Below are 23,498 nucleotides of genomic sequence, written 5' to 3'. Positions count from 1 at the left end.
ATCTATCAGTATACTTGAAAATAACAGAAGTACATATACAAAACTAGATAACAGAATTTTTTAAGAATAATTATTAAATATTATTTAAGAATCAATTTTCATGCAACTAGGATATTAATTAATGAGGTTTCAGGTATAGAGGATTTGAGGTTTCAGCCTCTGTGGCAAATAAATTACCTTCTTAAAGGTTCACAAAGTAAAAAGAAGGATATCGTGTTGCCATTCCTTCTCAAAGATATTTTAAAAATAAGTGAGGAGAATATACATGCTGCAATGTGGATGAAGTGTTTTGACTGCAATGACAGTTGATTCTCCAAGTGAAACGAGAGAGAGCTATACTATGATGAGTCCTAAATTCCTCGGCAGTTCCAAAAATCTGTTATACAATAACTCTCTTAAAATAGAAGCAATGGCCTATGGTTTTTCCTGCCCATAAAGAGTCCTTATGAGAGTTATGTGCCTTGCTTCGTAGCAAGAAGGGAGGTGAAGAAGCCAATGCACTCATTTTTCCAGTCTCACTCTATAACCTACTGTAATGTAAAGAACGACGGAACAGAAAAAAGTAATGCACATATGTATAAAATAACACATTTCTTCAAATCCTCAGGCACACAAGAAATTATCACCACTTGAATTGCTGTTGGGTTAACATTGTTAAATAAAATGTAATTATTATACTTGAAGATAATAAGTTGGGACACTGATAGGTTTAGAAAAGGAAAATTCAAGGATAGAGAAGTTATTGAATGGGGTATAGGATGGGAATAGATTAATCTGGTCCCTACTCTGTGCTTATGTCCATCATCCCAACCTTTGTGGACAAGATCTAGGCTCTGAAATAAGTTTTGGCTCTTACTTAGCTTAATTTAATTAAATTGTTCCCATGTTCTAGAAGCTAGATTTTTTTCCCCTTAAGTTAAAAAAAATCTCTGAATTGTACTCCTACTTCATAAATCTAGACTATGTATTTATTCCTTGCCTGGATGACTGTGACTAGGGTGGTATCTAATTCATATGGCCTATGCAAGGCTGAATGCTATTTTCGTAACTTCTATCCTGAAACTCTCCTCTCCTGAAAAATCCTAATGCGTTCTTTTATTTGAGCTAAATAGAATAAAAATCTTCAGCAGCAGTGAGAAAAAAGTGAATCTCTTTTGTACTTTACTGTTGGCTTATGAGACACTACCCTCCTGTTCTTGTTCTGATTTCCTTGATGGTAACTTTACCTCTGCCCCTTAAATGCAGGTGTTCTCTAGAGCTTTTCACATGCTCAAACCACATAACTTCTGTAGGTAATATTATCTGTTCACCTGTAACTACCAAGTATATGTTTATGTTTGCTTCATCTGTATGTTCTTCTTTCGACACTCTTGTGAGTGCCAGTTCTGTAAAAACAACTGTTTGCTGAACTATTTATTTATATTCCACCATGTTTCCCAAATAACTTAAAGGAACTTAAATCGGTAGTTTAACAACCAAAAATATACTGTATTTTATTTAACAAGTAACCTACTGTAGTTGTGCTATGAGGTTCTAGCCAGTTGGTATCCATAAGTGGGCTAAAAAACTTGGCTAAAATCTTTGAAGGAATCAGGCTAGTTCCCTAAGTCTAGGACACTATTTTACTTTCCTTGGGCAATTTCAACACACAAAAAAAGGGCCTATCTTTGAATCAATTACACAAAATATACCTTTCCTACTGCAGGGAAAAAACTGAGGCATGTATTCTTATCATCTTCTTGAGAGCAGCACATATTACTTTTAGAACCTCTTTGCACTGACAGAGGTACACTGATGTACATCTGATAGTATGAGTTAAGACTGAAAAACTGGACCTACCTACGCTCGTTAACCTTACATTTAATATTTTTTTAAAACCCAGTAAACATTTACATACTTTCTTACTTTCAGATCTCTTGGCTGGAGTGCTAATAAAAAAAGAAAAACCTAAGGACAATTACCAAGCATAATCTAAGGCACCAAACCACCTTGATGAGAACTGGCAAGTTCTTAGAGTGAATAAATGAACAAAGGGACAGTTATAAGCAATACAAGAAGAGGATCTCAGGTACAATTTAGCACATCACTTTAACTAGATTGTACCCAATGCTACAAAGAAACAGTATTGTTAGCAAAATTCTAATTTACTTATTCATCAAATACTTCAGAGTAGTAATAAGAGGTGTTTTTTTTTCTTTGCTTTAATGAATTCAAAGTGTTGAAACTGTTTCATGTTTAAGTTACCCCACTACAATTATCTTCAAAGAGTGCTAAAAAAATTATCTCTAATGGTGATCATTTTATAGAGTATTAAAACACGTATCATTTTAGGAAGGAGTTTCATTTATCACTTTTTAGGATGAGCCATTCAGTGTACTTAAAAGACAAGTAGAATCAGTTAGTAATAGAGTCTTGGTTTCATACCTTTAAGTGAGCAGGAAATAGAAAATAGAGAATAAATAACAATTATTGATACTTTTACTATCACCAAGTCAAGAATTACAAGTGTGTTTATTTACTTGACTCTCAACTGATGAAGTGATGACAGTGGGGCGGGGGTAGAAAAGCCTTGAATTATAATATAAACATATTTTATGGTATTGAAATTTCTGTGCCTATATCCATTATTATATGTAGAAAACAGGGAGTTTCAAATTTAATAGAAAAATATCTAGTGCTTTTATTTAATTTTTCCAAAGAGAAATCTCCTACATTAAAGAAAAGAAGTCTGATTTTCTACATTATTAATACATTTTTCTGATGATTATAAATAGAAAAATTTGTCAAATTATTAGGAGTTTGGTGAAAATAACTCTTACTTTATTTGTAAATACTGAAAGAGTATCTTTAAATTTAAAAAATAGGGACAAGTATTCTACACATTCAATAGTTATTCTGTAATAATTCAGCTGCAAAAATATTGTCTATCTAATTTCCTTACAGCTATTTCAAACTATGTAATAGTCAAATATGGTGGACTTCCTTTAGTGTTTATAATCTGACATACACAGAATGGAGTACTTATAAATTACCACTATGAAACTCATTTTTAAGTCATCTTAACATCGTCTTCCTTGTCAATAAAGTGTTCATGTTTAAATTGTCATTGTGTTGATTAAATAATAATAAGCCACTAGTATAATACAACAATATAAAAATGGAGTTTCTACAGGCAGTTTTGGAACTAACCCCTTATTTTCCCTAACACACAGTAAATTGTTCAGAGATTTTGATAGCAAGGAAATTACAGTATGCTTTCACAGAATTTAAATACCCCAAACTCTAGTTCCTTTAAAATGTATTATCAAAAATGTAGCCCTGCTTTTATAACATAATGAAACAATGAAAATAACTTGCCATCTTATTTTGTACATTTCCTATACTATGCAATTACATTTATATTAACAAGTATGATAAGGCTTATGTGTTGTGCTAGATATTTAACCATGTATTTAAATGTATAACCCCACAAACAAAAGTAAGTTACCTAAAAAGCACAATTCCTCAGGGCCAGCTCTTTTCAAATTCTCTTTGTACTAACTCCCACTGCTTTTTTGCCTGTCAGTCTAATAAAAACAGGTAATTGTACATAATCATTTTTCACTTCCTATTTCTCTCTGGCTTAGTTCTAGATGCTCATGTGATATCACTACCACTGAACAGTCGGATCAACATATTAAGAATGAATAAATGGTCAATTATCAGGGATTACCTTTATTGTCTGCCTGCTATAGGCAGTTCTCAATTTTTTAAATACTATGGGCAAATTGTTCTATTACAATTTTATTGGAGCACAGAATCCATTCTTCTAAAGAAGGCATATTATCCTACGTAGTTTGTTTCACAAGCCAGATTTCAAACCCTACATAGTCCATAAAGGACTTTTGTTTTTTAAAAAAAAACAAAATACAAAACAAAACAAAAAAACACAAAAAAACTTTATCCAGTGCCATTTGTGCAAATAAGATTTTACCTTAATTTTTTAATAACTACCCTTTAAAAACTAAAAATAAAAGCATTTTGATGGAAATCTTTCGAAAGTATTATATATGTCCTCTTGTTTATTAAAATTTTCTTGATCAGTATCAACATTAACAAAAAACTTACTATAATCTGCTATCAATAAAAATATGCTAATACCTATTCTGTTTGAAATTAGAGATTTTACAGCAATTTGTACCCACACTCTTATAGACTGGATTTTTAAAAAACAGCTTTTTCCATTATTTCCTTAATCGCTCTTATCACCTTTAGATGATTTCACTGTGCCTACACTGATCAGACCTCAGTCTAGAAAATTTCCTGCTCTACTTTAAGGTAGACTAGCATACAGGCTACAAAACTGGACAGAGGACTGTTTTCAGTGGGGGAAAAGAGGCAAGAGGAGAGGGAGTAAGCTTTGAATAGAAAGATAAAGGGTTTTTCCAGTAAACAAAATACAAAATCAACATTGTATAACTCTGTGAAACTTGTGTTCCTTCAGAGAGTCTCTATGTTCCAAATAACTGGGATTGCTGGATATTACTTTCAATCATAACGAACACAATTTTAATACCTTACATATAAGAAAACTCTAATTAAGATGCCAAGAGTACCAAAATTTACGGGAAAAAAAAAAAAAAAGATGCCAAGAATTAGGTACTCTGTGTTAAGGCAGAGGAAAGTCCATACCCATTGTCAGCAGTTTTCTGTATTCTATTTACTTGTAGAAACACAACTGTCCAGTTAAGAGATATCATTCATATATTTTATAGTTTATAACACACTTTCCAACACAACATTTTTAAAACACAAAATTAACCAAAATTGGTATATTACCCAAATAACTTTCTATCTTCCTTCCTTCCTTCACCCCCCTTCCTCCCTTCCTTCCTATTATCTATATATGAAGAAAAAAAGAGAGAATGAGCGCTATATGTTTTAACTTTCTTAATCTGTTGTTTTTATTTTGTTTGTTTTTCTAAAACTGAAGATCAGTAGAAGACAAGCCACAGATTGAGAGGAAATATTTGCAAAAGACATATCTGATAAAGGATTGTTATCCAAAATATATTTTAAAAAACTCTTAAAGGGAATTCCCTGGCAGTCCAGTGGTTGGGATTACGTGCTTCCACTGCAGGGAGCACAGGTTCGATCCCTGGTCAGGGAACTGGGATCCTGCAAGCCATGCAGCGTGGTCAAAAAAATAAAAATAAAAATAAAAAACTCTTAAAGCTAAAAAATAAGAAAACAACCCAATTACAAAAGGGGGCAAAAGACCAGAAGAGACACCTCATCAATAAAGATATACAAATGGCAAGTAAGTATATTAAGAGGTGTTCAACATGATATGTCATTGGGGAATTGTAAATTAAAACAATGAGATATCACTATACACCTATTAGACTACCCAAAATGTAAAACACTGACAATACTAAATGCTGGTAAGGTGTGGAGCAACAGTAACTCTCATTCATTGCCAGTGGGAATGCAAAATGGTACAGTCACTTTGGAAGACAGTTTGGCAGTTTCTTACAAAACTAAACACACTCTTACCATATGATCCAACAAATCACGCTCCTTGGTATTTGCCCAAATGAACTGAAAACTTATGTTCACACAAAAACCTGAACAGATGTTCACAGCAGCTTTATTCATAATTGCCAAATTTTGGAAGCAATCAAGAAATCCTTCAGTAGGTGAACGGATAAACTGTGGTACATCCAGACTATGGAATATTATTTAACACTAAAAAGAAATGAGCTATTAAGCCATGAAAAGACATTTACTAAGTGAAAGAAAGCAATCTGAAAAGGTTACATTCTGTAGGATTACAACTGTGTGACATTCCAGAAGAGGCAAAACTGTAAGAAAATAAAAAGATCAGTGGTTGCCAGGGGTTAGATGGAGGGAGGAATGAGTAGGTGGAACACAAAGGATTTTTAGGTCAGTGAAACTCTTCTGTATGATATTACAATGGTGAATAAGTGTCATTATAAATCTGTCAAAACCCACAGAATGTACAACAACAAGAGTAAACCCTAATGCAAACTGAGAACTTCGGGGGATAATAATGTGTCAGTGTGAGGTCATCTACTATAACGAATGTACCACCATGATAGGGGATGTCAGGATGTCAATGGTTAGGGAAGTCTTGCACGTGTGGAGATGGAGTATGATAATTCTGTGTACATTCTGCTCATTTTTGCTGAAAAAATAAAGTTTATTAATTTAAAAAAATTAAGGAACAATTATTGCCAAAGACCCAGACATTTAAACATTCTTGATATTATAAAATATTTCAAAATTTTGAAGGCTTAAAAAACAAGATTACATTTCAATTACTTTTATTCTATGATGTATAAAAAAACCTGTAATACATATTCCTTCTGATATGTCAATCTATATAAAAATGATATAGAGATTTAAGTGTTGTTGAAATATTATAAAGTAGAAGTCAACATTAGTAGGTAAAACCCTAACTCACTTTAATGAATAGGCTGAGATATGCACTGTATCTATCCAGCCTGGAGTTATGATAATACTTTTACGAATTTGGATGTAGTAACTAAAATGGGATAATAACACGTGAACATTTACCTTTGAGTCATAATTTTGAAGGCATCTGGGAGGTAGCAGTCTGTATTCTCCATCTGAAATGGGTCAGCATCACAAATCTTGTCGTCTGTCCGACCATAGTTAGCGCTCTCAATCATGATGACATCACTGCCGGGACATCGTAGATCTATAGAATAACCTTCACAGGATAATTCTCTACGAACTAACCCAAATGGTAAAGCTGCTCTGCTGAAACCTTAAAAAAGAAAAAAAAAATTAACTCATTTATGAAGTATATTATTTTAATAAGGCATTTTCAAGTAATATGAGTCATGTCTATATCCAAGAGATGTCATACAAAGTATGTTTTTCAAGCCATCATTCATACATTTATTCAATAATTCTCTGGATCTTTACTATGAATCACTAATGTATTATTAAATTTTTAATACATATCTTTAGCTGGATTATTCATCTTTATAAGACAATTTTAAATTACTTTAATAAAATATTTTCTGTATAACCTAGTCACAATCAGAAATTAAGTGGCCCTTTTTGAGTAAACCCAAAGAAAAATGACGCATTTGATCAATGGATTTATAAAGAGTGACAAGATATACAAATACAGAATGCAACAATTAAAAAAAGATCGGTTTTCATTTACGAATGAAATCAAAGCTCTGCTATACAGGACACTGGCCTTACCCATTTAATGTAGACATATTAATTGCTGTTAATAGAATTATCTTAAAAATACATTTGTCTTAGCGTCTCCCAAAATAACTAAGACACTATGACAGTATCATACTTATGGCACAATAACTTATTTCAATTTGTAGACTCTTTACTGAAAACTGACATAAATGAAAGGATTCAGCAGATGGGCATTCAAAGGAGCCAGCACTGCTCCAATCCAGTCCAAAAAGCTGAAACCCCCAAAAGGGGCAAAATTTCTGAGATTCAGTTTTGTCATTTACAAAATGGAGATGAAACATCTATGATGTTATTATTTTTTCCTACCTGTGTGACTCTAAAATGAGATAATGTACAGAAAAGCACTTAATAGAAAGTGCCATATGAACTTAAGTATGGTGCATTAGGCGGCATGTAGATAACCAATGTTCATGAGTGCTATAAAAAAAGATTCCAAACAGAATAAGAAATTAGAATTTTAGGTTTTAATCACGGTTCTCAAGCAGGGGTCCTCTAAAGTAGTAACAGAGCATAGAACAAAGGTAAAAGCAGAGAAAGCCAAGAACAGCCAACAACAACTATGTGTGGGAGAAGCACATCTCTGTGTGCTGCTGTGGGTTACCTACCGTATCAAAAACTTCTACACTGACCCAATTTTTTATTTCAGTTCTCTAACTTGTTGCCATCTATAGCGTTTCTTTTATAAAAGACTAGCATTAATTTCAGTATTTTTTCGTATCTCTATCCTTTTAATTACTCTGCATCACACGAGTCATCCCTTATATCCCTTTTTACTGGAAAAAAAAAAATGACATTCAGAAGTAAACTGTTCCAAGACACAAGCTTCTGAGTTGAAGAGCTACGTTCTGTCCAGGTCAATCCAATGTTAAAACCTGTTCTCTTTAACTATTGCACAATGTCTCTCACTAATACAATAAAATAAACAGTATCCTGGATAAACATGCATCTTCTTTCTAAAATGCAAACAATCCTGCGAAAGGATTAGTTAGTGGGTTGTACCTTGCTTGGTATGATTTAGAAAATCAGCAATTCTCAAACTTGGCTGAGGTCTCAGTTCTACTGAGAAAACTAAAAATGTAATTGGGATGGAGAGAGAAGAAAAAGACACAGCTTAGAGCACAGAAATCTTCAGGGGATTGAGGCAAACGCCAACTTTGGTAGGTTTTCACTAAGAAGATTTATGGTCTTACGAGATTACAAAAAGAGAAGCGCACTATCAATGAAGAAGGAATACAGAAACGGAGCTGGGCAATATCATGAAAAACAGTAAAGGGGCCAACCTTTCAACCTTTTCCCAAGTTCATAAATAAACTTTTACATATGTTACTGCTTTCTTCCATTTGCTGATACTGTACTGCTTATACAAATAATTCCGCTTAAACTAGTATTATAGTTGTTTTAAATGAAAATATGTTTTAGGGTTTCAGAAGCAGACACATTTCTGTGGCAAAAAGCTGTGTGAAAATTCAAACAAGTGCCATCATATAAAATTTTGGAGCACTGCATATTTTAAAGCCAGAGATGATTTGCAATTATAATACCTTGTAAATCATATTATTAGAGAATTACAAATATGAGAAAATGTTACTATAAGACTGACTTGGAGCCAAAATTCACAAGTTGTAGTATTTGTCAAAAATATAGAATTGATTCTGAAGCACTGTGGTTTTTAACTTGAGCTCCTTAATTTTTGTTGTTGACAGTTTGCAGGATTATAGTTATGGTTCTAAATGAATTTTCCTCTGCTTTTGAAAGATATTTGAGAAATTGCAGAAGTCTTGCTGTTTTGATAATTCAGAGAAAGGATTTTTAAAGCCTTAGTATTAGTCATCCAAAAAGGTAAAGTATGGAAAAAGAAAAGAAAAAAAATAGAAAGATCAGCACACTTTACTAATGTAGTAGATTTCCAATACAGAATCTTCTGAAGAACAGATCATGGTACTTATACTTTCATTGCATAGAACTGAATGAGTTCTTAATGGTGAATGTTGCTTTATTTAATGCTATAATATTATTGCCTTAAATCATGTGTTCTCTTTACTGAATTCTTGCTCTCTCACCTGTTTCCACTGAACTTTATACTTATGTATAAAATTTAAAAATTGCTTGTTATTACCACATGGTACTGTGGCTATTCATTTTTAATATATATCTTCCCTGCTAGACTCTGATGATAGTTAGTTATAATTCTAATGCCTAGATTGGTACATGATACATAATTCCAATAACTGCTATCAAACCACATTGCCAAGTTGAACAACTAGTATCTGTTTAAAACAATATAAATTACAATGCGTTTTCCTCTGTAATATCTATTGCCTTTGGCAGTGAAAACAAAGAGTGAGCATTAAGAAACAGATAAATACTTAATAATCAATAAAACTGTTATATCCTCAAAAAAAGAAAAAAATGTTTAAATTCTGTCAATTAATTATTTTCTAGGTACCACTGGGGTTCATTAGTGTTTCTCACAAAGACAGACGTTTATGAACCTTCCTTTATTTAAATCCTGTGTTTCCAACTGGATATGGATATATATATATATATATATATATATATATATCTCCATATAAAACAAATATGAAGAAAAAAATAAAAAGTAAATATTGTAGTAGCTAACATTTACATAGCAATTACAATGTTTAGATACTGTCCAAACTGCTTTTTATGGATCACCCTTTTTATGATCACCAGCATCATCAACAACTATCAACACAACAAAAAACAATGGAGTAGTTAACTGTAACAATACCCATTTACAGAGTATGAAACTAAGGCATTAAATAGTAAGTAATTCAGGGTCTCAAGGATTACTGTGAGTTAGATTCTAACGCATGCAGGGTTCTCAGATTCCAGAGCCCATGGTTTTAGTAATGGCCATGAACAGAAAGGGATTCTGTGACTTCTCAAGCCACCATGTTGATAATACAAACAAGATTAACTTTATAATTTTTCATACCATCTGAAATTCACCAAAAAATGTTAGTGAATTTGACAGGAAGCAATTATTTTAAAGGTTCACACAACATATAGATAATGATGAAAATTGTATTTGTGGAAATGTAGCGATGTGTGCCATAAACTTATCGAGAGCAAAATCTATACTGTGCAAGTATGGACATACAGAAAGAGTACTGAACAGTACAGATGTCTGGGTCAGCCTTGTGAACTTGGCTAAGTCATTTTATTTTTCTGGGTTTTAATTTCTTTTTCTGAAGGATTAAAGTCATTTCAAAGTCCTATCAAATTTCACCAATCTATGATTCTAAACAGGCAAGCTCCTTTTAATCAGGTATACATGCTACTCTAATATTTTCAAGTGGTCAACACTTAAGACATTTGTTGCTCTATTTCTTTAAAATATAAACATATGAGAATGTTAGCATGGATGGACTATGGCACAATAATGTAGATTGTATGGTACTGCCAAGAAAATTCTCAAAAGTACATGGATGAATTAGTCCGGATTCTTTCTGGATTAACTATTTTAACCAAAGACTTACTGGAAGGGAGAGAATAAACATGGGCCAATTATTAAATCAAAAGAAAAACCCACATAAACTTTTTTTTTTGGTTCCTAAGTTTTATTCAAGAACTCATACAAAATATTACACATAACTGAGTTTTAATCCTCATCTTCCTCCTCTTCTTCATCTTGATTAATCTAGAAGTAACGCAATTCGTAACTCTTTGCTGTTAGTAACTACGCCTAACCAGTCACATAGATTATTCTTCTTCAAATATTTTTTTGGTGATATATTTCAAATACCTTTTGGAAAAAGGCACCTCAGAAGTTACAGTAATCTTGCTTTGCTTTTTTCAACTGTTACAATACCTCCACCAAGATTCCCAGCTTTTCCATTCACTTTGATTCTCTCCTGAAAAAACTGTTCAAGATTGGTGGCATCCATGATTCCATCTTCTACAGGATGGGTACAGTCAAGAGTAAACTTCAGGACCTGCTTCTTTTTTTTTGCCCCCCTTCGCCACAAGCTTTATCACGGGCGCCATGGTAGCAGCGGATGGCAGAAAGCATAAATTTTTCAGAAAAATGTAAATTCTTATGGTTTCTTTGGGCACTTCTCCCCTATTTTCCTGAAAACTTCAAGGGGTATAGCTTCAAACTCTTCCACCAGCAATGGGACTTCAAAGAAGTTTGGAAAGTCTTAAATAAAACTATTGCAATTAATATTAATTTTTAAAATTCAACATTTTCACTAAGTAAATCTTATGAAAAGTCAGAACAAAACTTATTCCTAAAAACACTTATTTACACCTTTATCTATATCACATTAATGACTTACTATACTGAGTCACAGGAAGAAATCATCACAGGTATCAGTACCATTTCTTAATTGCACTTTCCTCCTTTGTACATGAATTCATCCTTAATTGTTTAATGGCACATTTTTCAGGACTTTTTTCTTTTTTTTTGCGGTACGCGGGCCTCTCACTGCTGTGGCCTCTTCCGTTGCAGAGCACAGGCTCCGGACGCGCAGGCTCAGTGGCCATGGCTCATGGGCCCAGCCGCTCCGCGGCATGTGGGATCTTCCCGGACCGGGGCACGAACCCGTGTCCCCTGCATTGGCAGGAGGGCTCTCAACCACTTTTCCACCAGGGAAGCCCCAGAACTTTTTTTAAATCACTAAGAGTATATGACTGACCCCCAAAATCACTAAGAGTATATGACTGACCCCCAAATATGACTTTGCATCAGAGTCATCTGGTAAGTATTTTTAAAGACATATCTGCAAGCCCGAATCCAGCCCTACTGAATCAGAATATCTGGGTTCAGATGAAGGTAGGATATCTGTATTTGGGGAAGAAAATTTATTTATTTGCAACACACTGATACAATAACTAAGACATGCCAAGAATTTCTCCAAGGTCCTTTAAAATAGGTTTTCTCTATTACATATTTGTTAAGTCATCATCATATTTCCTCTTAATTCCCTAATAGTTTTACTTTAATCTTTGAACATATTCATAATGGCCACTCTGAAATATTTATCTGCTAAATCTAACAACCAGGCCCACAACAGAGGCAGTTTCTATTGAATGTTTTTTCTCCTAAGTATGGGTCAACTTTCCTGTTTCTCTGCATTAGCTTGCAAATTTTTTGTTGTTGTTGAAAACTAGACATTTAAAATAATACACTGTTAGCTACTCTAGATTCCTTTCCCCTGAGAATTGTTGCTGTTGTGATATTTTCTTTTTAGCATTCTGACTGAATTTAATCTGCTGACTCTGTCTTCCCCTGTACTTTGCAGCTGCCGTGTGTCTCTGTTCATTGTTGCTGTTGTTATTTTAATTCTTATTTTTATTTTCTAGTTTGACTTCCTAGGGATCACACCTGTCTCTGCATAGCTTAGTGATCAGCCAATGACTGAGCAAACAAAAACCATGAACCCATAATAAGGTCTCCACCCTCTGCTGATTGACCTGTATGTTAGGGAGAGTTCAAAGTTCAAGCAGTTTTCAAGTCAGCCTTGGTTATTTACTTTCTGCCACGTCCCCTCGCATCTCCTCTGCTCTGTGTGTAGCTTCTCAGTCAGTCAAGAACGCAGAGAACGTTTGGCTCTTTCATTTCCAAGGTTTCCTGGTTATGTTTCAGACTGGCACTCAGTCTCCCCACCTGGGACCACAACCTCAGGTTAGCAAGAGCTAGGGGTCTTCCCCATCTGTTTTCCACAGTGTTTACTCCTTTTACTGACAACACTGCTGGGCATGGGTTCCCACACTCTACTCTAAATCAAGCCAACTCTCCCTGGCAGCTCAGTCACAGATTTTCAAGGCCAGCCTTGCTCTGACTAAACTAACCACAATGACATAGCCAAAGAGTACAGGGTGCAGGGGGAAGCAGCCCCAGGCTAGAAGGCTTTAAACTTGAACTGTGTGTACCAAAAGTTCCATCAGCTTTTTTTTGTTTGTTTTTTAAAGAAATCGTTCCCAATTTCTTATATGGCTCTGGTTAATTTCCAGAGCCCTAAAATGTTGGTTGTTGACAATTTTGTTCAGTTTTATACTTGTTTGGGGGAAGAGGATTTGCCATCCTCTCCACCCCATCATCACTAGAAGTCCCTCTGAGGACTTTACAAATATATACTGACTAAAAATCCTCATAACAACCATATGAGATACGTATTATTATTGTCACTATTTTACAAAGGAAGAAATCGAGGCACAGAAAAATTATGTTTTCCAAAATCACACATCCAATAAGAATGAAATCAAGGTTTGAAACCTAATACTTCAGCTCCCAAACTCGTGTTTTTCAATGTTACTTTAATGCCTCTCCAAATGATAATGACACTTAGCAGCAGGTTGGGGACCCCTGTTGTACAGAACATAGTTAGGGTGTACTGGGTGCCTCTAGTCCTAGAGGAACAAGGGCAAGAAAGGAAATAGTTGTCTGATGGTCAAGTAGTCAATGAAATTGCTCAGTCAACATAATCAACATAAAGAAATGCCCAAATTAAAACTCTTTAATCACACTATTACTATGACATTTATTCTAAGCTGTACTTTCAATATATTTCTATTTCAACAAAGAAAAAAAAAAAAAGCATCCCAACAAGCAAAGTGTAATCCAATCCATCTGACAATCGAAGAAAAAACTTGTGGGAGGCTCTGTGAGCAAAAAATCAATATTGCAGCTTTGTGCTGTGCAAATGTGAACACTGCCAAATAGTGGTGCTTAGAGTAAAATGAACTGTTTTGCTCCATTTTCTGCACTCTGAACAAATGACTTTGAAGACACTTTTTCCCTCCCAAGCTATAAAATGTCAAGCAATAAGTCTGTGCTTTAGGCTAGTGATTGGAATAAGCACCTCCTGTCAACAGGTGCAGTGACTTAGGATTGAAATCTTTCATATTCAGGGAATAACTCCTAATAAACAGATGTACTGCTATGAGATGGGAATTTGTAAGACCAGAACTGGAATTCTAACATTGGATTTCACATCATTTATGAGCATTTTTGCAAGAAAATATGCTACTCTGGCAATAAATAGTATACTGCTATAAGCTTACGCCTGTGGTGGACTTCAAACTCTTGTAGGAACATTTTGCTTTTCTAACATTGTCTCCCTCAGTCTGCTCTTTGGACATTTCTGTAAAATCATACATTCCAATAAAAGACTTTTTAAAGCTATAACATAAAAACTTCAACTTTTCTGGTACTGTTTTCCTTAATTACTTTGAACTGAACCCTGTCATGTATGCCCTGCTCATGCCAGCTATGGTCCCAGTAAGCACCACTCCTTTTGATTATCATGGTCCTCTATGGGACTGAGGCTGTGACTTCAAGCTCTACAGAAACATTAACTCAGACCATCGTCTATTACCAGTGGTGGAATATGAAATCTCTGATTTACTCCTGTTTATGTATGCTAATAAGATTTCTTCCTAAAAGGGAAATAAGAAAAATACTTAATGAGAAGGGGGGCATGATTTCCACCAGGCTGAATTCTAGTTCAGAAGCTTCCAGAAAACTTATTCCCATTTCATTTTAATTTAGGTGAAAAGTCAGTGTTCAGAGTAAACCTAAAAGATAAATTATTTCACTAATAGTTCAACTTTTTCAATTTATCTCTGCATATTCATGAGGTTATTATAACAAAATTTTTAAAATCAAGGATGTATAATAAAACTTACCTTTGACCTAATGAAACTTCAAAGCTTTTGCACAGCAAAGGAAACCATAAACAAGACCAAAAGACAACCCTCAGAATAGGAGAAAATATTTGCAAATGAAGCAACTGACAAAGGATTAATCTCCAAAATTTATAAGCAGCTCATGCAGCTCAATAACAAAAAAACAAGCAACCCAATCCAAAAATGGGCAGAAGACCTAAATAGACATTTCCCCAAAGAAGATATACAGACTGCCAACAAACACATGAAAGAATGCTCAACATCATTAATCATTAGAGAAATGCAAATCAAAACTACAATGAGATATCATCTCACACCAGTCAGTATGGCCATCATCAAAAAATCTACAAACAATAAATGCTGGAGAGGGTGTGGAGAAAAGGGAACCCTCTTGCACTGCTGGTGGGAATATAAATTGATACAGCCACTGTGGAGAACAGTATGGAGGTTCCTTAAAAAAACTACAAATAGAACTACCATATGCCCCAGCAATCCCACTACTGGGCATATACCCTGAGAAAACCATAATTCAAAAAGAGTCATGTACCAAAATGTTCATTCCAGCTCTATTTACAATAGCCCGGAGATGGAAACAACCTAAGTGTCCATCATCAGATGAATGGATAAAGAAGATGTGGCACATATATACAATGGAATATTACTCAGCCATAAAAAGAAACGAAATTGAGCTATTTGTAATGAGGTGGATAGACCTAGAGTCTGTCATACAGAGTGAAGTAAGTCAGAAAGAGAAAGACAAATACCGTATGCTAACACATATATATATGGAATTTAAGAAAAAAAAAATGTCATGAAGAACCTAGGGGTAAGACAGGAATAAAGACACAAATCTACTAGAGAATGGACTTGAGGATATGGGGAGGGGGAAGGGTGAGCTGTGACAAAGTGAGAGAGAGGCATGGACATATATACACTACCAAACGTAAGGTAGATAGCTAGTGGGAAGCAGCCGCATAGTACAGGGAGATCAGCTTGGTGCTTTGTGACCACCTAGAGGGGTGGGATAGGGAGGGTGGGAGGGAGGGAGACGCGGGAGGGAGGAGATATGGGAACATATGTATATGTATAACTGATTCACTTTGTTATAAAGCAGAAACTAACACACCATTATAAAGCAATTATACTTCAGTAAAGATGGAAAAAAAAACCCAAAAAACTTACCTTTGTATACTGAAAGGCAGTACGTTAAAAACTCATTCCATTTAAGCTTGCAGAATGTCACTCTATTGTTTTAGTTACTCTTAGTCCATTTTAAGAGATAGCTTTATCAATCAAGCTCTAAAATATCTAATGTTTTGTGTTCATTAACATATAATTCTTTAACCTGTCAGTATTATGTGAGAAGCCTAAACCATGGCATGTGCACAGTAAAAAAAAACTACTTTCACCTTTGAACTTGTGTTCATGCCAAGAACAAAAAAAATAAAGGAATGCAATGTCATTTTCCAGCACCCTGGCCTTGAAAATGTAGCAATTTGTGTGTTAAGTAAACTTGGTTAGCATGAAACACAAATCAAATCCTTACAAAAATATAAAGTTCTTGCAAAAGAAAGTGTTCAAACAATTTAAGGTCATGTAACTACAAAATAGTCAACTCACCATATACGTGTGACATGCCTTAGCTTCTTGTGTCTTTCTGGTTTACAAAACATTTTTTTCTATTTTGGATATATTTTAAATTATGAAGCACTTCAAACAAAAAAATAATTTAGAAGAATTACATAAACAGCAAGGGAAAAAACTTTACCTCTGTGTTTTGTTAAAAGGAACAAAATTCTGGACACTTTGGACACTCAAAACGTAAAAATATACTGCAAGAATGCCATCAGCTATTAGGTTCAAATATGACTACTCCTGAAAAGCCTCTCAATATTTTAAGGAGAAAGTATGCATTATAAGTCCTTCAAAACATTTGGAGATTAAATTCCTTATTAGAAAGAAATTGATCTCTCCCACTTAAAAACCTGTAAATTATCTGGCAATGATTAATAATTCACAAGTGCCATTAAAATATAGCAATTTAAAAGTTATAAATTACTCTCAGTTTAATACTGAACTTTAAAAGAAAAATTCCTGGTAAGCATGTCTATTAAGAATAATATATGCCACAGACAGACGCTTTTAATAGTCTCAGCATATAGCTAGCTATAACTTCTTGAAAGTTCACAAACATACAATACTTTCATTCTGATCTATTTTTAAATATTAGTGAATTTTGTATTAAGCCTCAATATTACCCTTACTACTCAGTGCCTATGCCCTCTGCACAGGATGTTCTACTCGTTTTTCTCTTAGGAAACAATTATTCTCCAAAATCCAGTTCAAAGCTTCCCTAACAATGGGGAATGAAGAACCTGAGCTCAGGTTTGGGTCATCTATTTTCTTTCTTCCAATAAATATTTATGAGCGTCTACTATGTGCCTAGCACTCTTCCACACACTTGGAAAATGACAATGATCCCTGTGTCTGGGTAGCTTCCATAAGGAGTGAGTTCTCCTTGAGGAAAGATATCATCCACCATTACAATGCCAAGCCTGATAAAGAGTCAGTTTACAGTGGTCTCTTTATAGCGGACATAAAATAAAGACATGTTAAAACAATAGGTGTAGGAATGAAATGAGTGCATGAACAATTATGAGCTCCACTATCAGAGCAGGCAACATGTTGTTTACTTATATTCCTCTCCTACTGAACGCTGAGCGGCTGAATAGAAAGAAGTGAAGCTTATTTACTTTTGTGTCCTTAGTTTCCAACACAGTGCATGGTACATAGTCAGCAATCACCTTTTGCTTAGTTTTATTTTATGCATTATTTTATACCTTAATTCTTTGTACAAAAAGTTGTCAAATATACCCAAGATGAAGATGTTTTTATACAGGGGGAGAAAACACACACACCACAATTTTATCTTTTTATATATGTTAGTTTTAAAGTTTCTAGTTTTTTTTTTTTTTGCGGTACGCGGGCCTCTCACTGTTGTGGCCTCTCCCGTTGTGGAGCACAGGCTCCAGATGCACAGGCTCAGCGGCCATGGCTCACGGGCCCAGCCGCTCCGCGGCATGTGGGATCTTCCCAGACCGGGGCACGAACCCGTGTCCCCTGCATCGGCAGGCGGACTCTCAACCACTGCGCCACCAGGGAAGCCCAAGTTTCTAGTTTTGAAGTTTAAGCTATGTACATTATCAGGAAATGTTGTATTTAAAACATTTTATGTCGGGAGATAAAAATATATATATAAATGTAACAAAGATGACATCTCCACCAGAGTCTCCAAATCAGTGGGACTCAACTATGAAATGCACCCTTAAAAGACTGACCACCTGCTAGAGTTAAAAATCATCCAGGAGTTGTGGTCATTGGTCATGTGAAACCATCACAAAAACCAGAATAGCAACTTTACCACTCCCTTTTTTCTTCCCTCAAGGAAATAGTAAACACTTCTATTTATTTATTATTTATTTAATATTTAATATTAATATTTTTAATAACTAGTTAAAACCAGTTTAGCATTAAGAATTTACTATTGGAAATGCAATTTCTCAAGTCATTTACATTGCACTATCAAATCAAAATTCATAAGTAATTCTGTGTAAAGTATTCACTGACAACAACAACAACAAAAAAAAAAACTAGAGAATAATCACAGAATAAGTAAGAAAATAATTTCATCGTCTCTTCTGGTACAACAATTTATTTCTACTTCCACATTGATTATTTACTATAATCTTCTAGCAATTTTATTATTATTATTTTTATTACCCTTCTTGTTATTAGAAATTCCACTACCTCCCCTCACCCACCCAACCTCAGAACATATGTTCTTAAAAGCGGTTACACAAAGCAACAACACAAAAATATGAGTCTCCTTCCTTCATCCAGTGGCTCACACCAAGCCATACCGGCTAAAGGATTCTATTGCTTTCCTGTCACGGTATTAGTCTGATGAATACAACTACCTAGGAGTGGAGACCCCATTTAGAGTATTCCCCAGGCAGGTCTCCCAGATCAGAAAGTCGAAATTCAGATTCTAAGTCTTTTTGTTAATATCTTGTATTCAAACATAAACAATATTAAAAAAAAACCCAAACCCCCAAAAAACTATTAACCATAATTTCATTTTTTAAAAGGTACATTTAAGTTGAATCACAAGAGGGACAACAATGTATATAAGACTTCCATGTCAATTAACTTTTATTTGGTAACAATGAACTCTAAAGATGTTAATTTACCAGGGTTACAACCTGGCTTCCTCATTAAAGGCATCTATAAGGAGGCCAATTAACACCAATTCTAAAACTTATTTAACTACACAGAAACTGCAGGAAACCACCCACTCATTTCTCTCTTTCCCAAACAGGAATCCAAAGGTAATCACATTCAACTGCTGACTCAAACAAGTGTCCTAGAAGGGAAAGGCATTATATCTCCACAAACATTCCTATGAGGTATTTATTTCTCACTTCAGGTAGGAAAGATTAGCACAGCCTGAAACCAGTCTCAACTCTTATCTTGACTTTTCACAAACTGTTACCCCCACTAACCACTAACACTTGGATCATTTAAAACATGTCAGGCATTTAACCTTTTCCCCACCGAAGAAGGGAGAAATTTCATGTCTTTTTTCCTACATGCCATAAAAGGCACTCTTTCCCTAAAACCTCAAATGACTTTAGGAAGTTAGGGCTTTTTTAGAAGATATTTATTTAACTGAACACACTAAAACTATCAACGATGACACAAATGCTTTTCTGCTAGAAGTGAGAAGGCATCTTCCAATACGGTTCTAGAAAGAGAAATTCTTACTGAGGTCCTTTCCCATCTCAAAAAAATAACTCATGAGACCAAAGTTGACTTATTTAGTCTTCCCCCTTTTCCCCAAAATGATGCTTAAAATTTTATTCTAAATTATACTACAGGGACTTCCCTGGTGGTCCAGTGGTTAAGACTGCGCCTTCCAATACAGGGGGTGCGGGTTTAATCCCTGGTTGGGGAGCTAAGATCCCATATGCTTCATGGCCAAAGAAAACAAAACATAAAACAGAAGCAATATTGTAACAAATTCAGTAAAGACTTTAAAAATGGTCCAATCAAGAAAAACTTTAAAAAAAATAAATTAAAAAATAAATTATACTACATACACGGAATTTTTGAAACCCCAAGCTAGACTGTAACTACTAAGATGTAACTATTTCTTTATAAATAAAGGCTATTTTTTATCTCATGAACAAGTTGTAAAGATAAATTTCTGAAAGATACACAGAGCTATTGGAGTAACTAACCAAGTGGGTAATAAGATCTATAAAACAAAAATTAAAAGATTTACTCCAGTAAACACTGTACTACTGTGCTGTTACATTTTTCAATGCTCCTGGACCAATTAAAAACTGCAAAATAAATGAAACCAAATGCAGTCGTGAACCCATTTTTGTGAACTTCAATTCAAAATGCAAACTCAAAATAATCAAAACCACCTCCAAATGGAAAACAGCATTTCAAAGTTATCTCTTACTAACATCTTTGGCAGTCCCACCTAAACACATTTATTGCTCATTCATTCATCCACTTGTATTTCTGTCCTTAGCACATTCTAATTTCTCCACCAGGCTATTCAGAGATAAGCCACAGAAACTCATAATTCCCAAAAACAAACAAAACAAAAAAAGGAGAGAAGAAACTTGAAATTCTCAGATTGGAGGCAACTCCACCACTTCCACAAACTACAGAAAGCCCACTCAATGACAGAAGTTCTCCCTGACAAGAGATGACTTATAGAAGTATTCTACTGTGATACTCTGAATGAAAACAGAAACTGCTTCCCCAAATGGTATGAAGGTTATCATATAATTCCTTAAATGACAATATAATGACCTTGATTTCATGGGTGGTTTCGGTGTTATTATTTTTGCATTGTGATGTTGAGGTTTGTTCAATTTTTGATGAAAAGATAAGGTTTTAAAGAACACACTCAAACTATTCTCAAATCTGTGTCGCCAGAGCATCGGGGAGGGAGGTGGAGGTGGGAGGGATAAGTTTAATCTGACATTGCACAGCGAAAATGTTGCCTTAAAAAACAAACAGTACGACTTGCCTGCAGTTAAAATTTTATCCTTTCTTGTATTTAACTGCCAAGTTGAACATCAAGAGAACAAGAAAAAGCACGGTAGCAGATCCAAGTGTATAGACCCTGCCCTTACGTACACAGCCCAGTGTCATCTTTCATACTTGCCTTGTATAGGTACCAACAGCACAGAGGCAACAGAGCAGTTCCAACTTCTGGATTCAGACATTCTAATGAATTATAAGGAATTGTAAGGAAAAAAGGCTCTTAGGAACCCCGTTTCAGCCCGTGTTGCTATGTCTCATTGTACTACTCTAATGTCCCTTCCCTCTACTTTAACTCAGGTCTCCCCAACCCGCGGGCCACGGACCGGAATCGGGCCGCACAGCAGGAGGTGAGCAGTGGGCGAGCGAAGCTTCATAAACTGCCGCTCTCCATCACTCCCCATCGCTCACATTACCTCCTGAACCATCCCCGCCCCCACTCCCGTCCGTGGAAAAACTGTCTTCCACGAAACCGGTCCCCGGTGACAAAAAGGCTGGGCACTGCTGCTTTAAATGTTTATTTCCCTTTACAATCTCAAATACTTTAAATTTCACCCTTATGAAGCTGAATGTTGCCAGATAAAAAAGCTCCCTTACTATAAAAAAAGAAGAAGAAGAAAGGCTTGATAAGAGTCTCAAAAACAAGTGCTTCTTATCAGAAAATGAGAGTAAGTTTAGGTGAATCTGATTTATAATGACAACAGGCATGTTTCAGAAAATTACATCTCCCAAGATAAACTGTCTAAACAAATACCACTAAGTTTAAATACTTTATATAAGATGTACTCACAAATCATGAGTATCAATTTCAAAGTAGGTGAAGGAAAAAAAACAGGAAAATAAACATATACAATGCTCAGTTTAATTGGTAAGAGCAAAAGGAGGCAAAAAATTAAAATATGATGAAATTTTCTCCTATCAAATTACCAAATATCTATGAGTATTGTAAAACACACAGACTCATACATTTCTAAGATTACAAACTGATACAATATTTCTGAAAAGACTCTTACCAAATTTCTTTTGTAAATATATGTTCTGAAAAGAATCCAACATTTGACAGATTTAGATAAAAAGATATTCATAATGATAAGTTTGAGACAAACTAAAGAATCAAAATAGTAAAATGGCTCAAAAGTACATTGATAAAATAGAATGATACAATCCTAATAAACCATATTATAAATAATAAGTAATAATAAATCTTATAAATAATAATTTAATAATATTTAGTGATTTGGGAATGTATTCTTAGAGGATTATGCAAAAGAATATATACATGAATATATAGGAAAAAAAAGAAACCCAGGAGGCAGAAACCCTTTTTTGGGATAACAGTGACCAGCTCATCAAAACCAACTGGGCTCAACAATTGGGGAGGTGATGAAAACTGGCCATCAAAACTGAGGTACCAAGAAGCAGAACTTGGGTTAAAGGGAGCAAGAGAACAAAACGGCACTCTTCCAAGTAGGATAATGAAATCCTATTCCCCTTTTGAGGAATGATCTGAAAATATACCATCTCTCACCCTGAGAATCAAAGTGTTTCCTAGACCTTCCTGGTCCCGAGCTACCGGACTCTGAACACCAGATGCCTATGTGGACAAGGTGGTTTTTCCCAAAGACTGGATATATCCCTACTCCTTACATCAATTCCCTCATTGCATCTGAGATACATTTTCTTGGGGTGGTCTGTGCCCAAACACACTGATTCAATAAGGAAAGAAATATTTTGATAAAGCAAGGCCTGTCTCCTATAGATTACATGAATTTCCTCCTTCCCACCTCTTCCAACTCATAATGACCTTCTTGCTGTTTGCTGCAAATTCCCCAACTCAATCCAGGCTTCTTACCAGCACATCCCATGGTTGTCACTTTGCTATTGTTTTTTGTTGTTGTTGTTGTTGTTTTTGCAGTATGCGGGCCTCTCACTGTTGTGACCTCTCCCGCTGTGCTCCGGAAGCGCAGGCTCATTGGCCATGTCTCACGGGCCCAGCTGCTCCGCGGCATGTGGGGATCTTCCCGGACTGGGGCACGAACCCGCGTCCCCTGCATCGGCAGGCGGACTCCCAACCACTGTGCCACCAGGGAAGCCCCACTTTGCTATTGTGTTAACCCTTACATGTTGAAAGGTGAGTGAGAGATCTATTTTTATGGAATTAACTATTTATATAAAAGAAAGAAGCAAATGATACCTGTGACATCAAGGTGTTACGTAGGAAATTCCAATGATTTATTTTTTCATACAATTTATTAAAATGTATAGTTAATCTGCTTACACTGTGGAATTGAGTCAATAATTTATTCATAATCTAAAATATAGTACATGCGTACCTGCTTTTGCAACTTTCTGCATGCCATTCTCCCCACTTAGAATTCTCTCCTATATGCTCAGCTTCAGGGCCTCCCTCTCATTTAAGGGCTCAAAAGCGCCCTTCTCTTAAAACCTTCCCTAGCAGAAGATACAGC

The 23,498-nt window shown here is 35.1% G+C and overlaps 1 protein-coding gene and 1 pseudogene across 21 annotated transcripts in view; both read right to left on the bottom strand.

The window, feature by feature from the left end:
• ADGRL2 (adhesion G protein-coupled receptor L2) overlaps positions 1–23,498 on the bottom strand; it is a 271,801-nt gene that overhangs the window by 73,994 nt on the left and 174,309 nt on the right. For all 21 annotated transcript variants that reach the window (XM_067726676.1, XM_067726677.1, XM_067726674.1 and 18 more), the window contains one exon: positions 6,580–6,793. In XM_067726676.1, the coding sequence (XP_067582777.1) occupies positions 6,580–6,793 (214 nt within the window). The remainder of the gene's footprint in view (positions 1–6,579; positions 6,794–23,498) is intronic.
• LOC137210824 (large ribosomal subunit protein eL22 pseudogene) lies at positions 10,877–11,809 on the bottom strand (annotated as a pseudogene).

Source organism: Pseudorca crassidens, chromosome 2, assembly GCF_039906515.1.
Source record: "Pseudorca crassidens isolate mPseCra1 chromosome 2, mPseCra1.hap1, whole genome shotgun sequence".
In the NCBI taxonomy this organism is placed as follows: domain Eukaryota; kingdom Metazoa; phylum Chordata; class Mammalia; order Artiodactyla; family Delphinidae; genus Pseudorca; species Pseudorca crassidens.
The sequence above is the reverse complement of the archived record's forward strand: the minus strand, read 5'-3'. Positions and strand labels throughout refer to the sequence as shown.